The 705-nt window shown below is 71.3% G+C and overlaps 1 protein-coding gene across 1 annotated transcript in view; it reads left to right on the plus strand.

Moving 5' to 3' along the window:
• The window catches only part of NSL1 (NSL1, MIS12 kinetochore complex component), a 14,483-nt gene that overhangs the window by 12,906 nt on the left and 872 nt on the right, over window positions 1-705 (plus strand). Inside the window, exon 5 of the mRNA XM_004694900.2 lies at window positions 607-674. Within this exon, the coding sequence (XP_004694957.1) occupies window positions 607-674 (68 nt within the window). The remainder of the gene's footprint in view (window positions 1-606; window positions 675-705) is intronic.

The raw sequence follows: 705 nt of genomic DNA on the forward strand, positions 1-705 counted from the left end.
CTCCCGGGTGGCCGGGTCCTCCCGTGTGGTCAGGGTCCTCTCGGGTGGCCGTATCCTCCCGGGTGGCCGGGTCCTCCCGTGTGGTCAGGGTCCTCCCGGGTGGCCAGGTCCTCCCGTGTGGACAGGGTCCTCCCGCGTGGTCAGGGTCCTCCCGCAGGGGCTGTGCTCCTGTGCACGGTGAGGAGACGCTCTGTCCCTCCCGGGCCCGGTGTCACGGCAGGGCTGCCCTCCGCGCGTCACTGGGTGTGCGCCCCGCGTGGACAGGCCGTGCTTGCTTTACACGGTTGGAAAATCCCGAGCGGGCTGGAATCAGGAAGCCCCGGGGGTAAGGGGTCGTCAGCCGAGACTTCGGTCTGGGCCCCCGGAAGCCACTAGGCAGGCCAGGGCGGCGCGCGTCTGTTCCTGGAGGACACGGCGGTCACTCAGGAGCGGGGCATCGGGCGGGCGGCACAGGGGCGCTGTGGCTGTCGCCCTCGGGCGTGGCCCCCGCATCCCCGCTGTCCTGCCTTCCCTCACCTCAGTAAGCGAGAGGACAGCTAGCTCGTGGCCAGGCACGCTGGGTGACCAGCCGAGGTCAGACCTGAGCTCCGCTGCGCTTCCCCACAGCCCCTCGCGTGGAGACGCTGAAACGCAGAGGAGAAGCCCTGGCCAAGGAGATCCGCGACGCCATGCAGGTGAGCGCGGCGTGGGCCCGTGGGCCGGCGT

The sequence above is a fragment of the Condylura cristata genome, unplaced genomic scaffold (assembly GCF_000260355.1).
Source record: "Condylura cristata isolate star-nosed mole 26May11 unplaced genomic scaffold, ConCri1.0 scaffold00050, whole genome shotgun sequence".
Taxonomy (NCBI): Eukaryota; Metazoa; Chordata; class Mammalia; order Eulipotyphla; family Talpidae; genus Condylura; species Condylura cristata.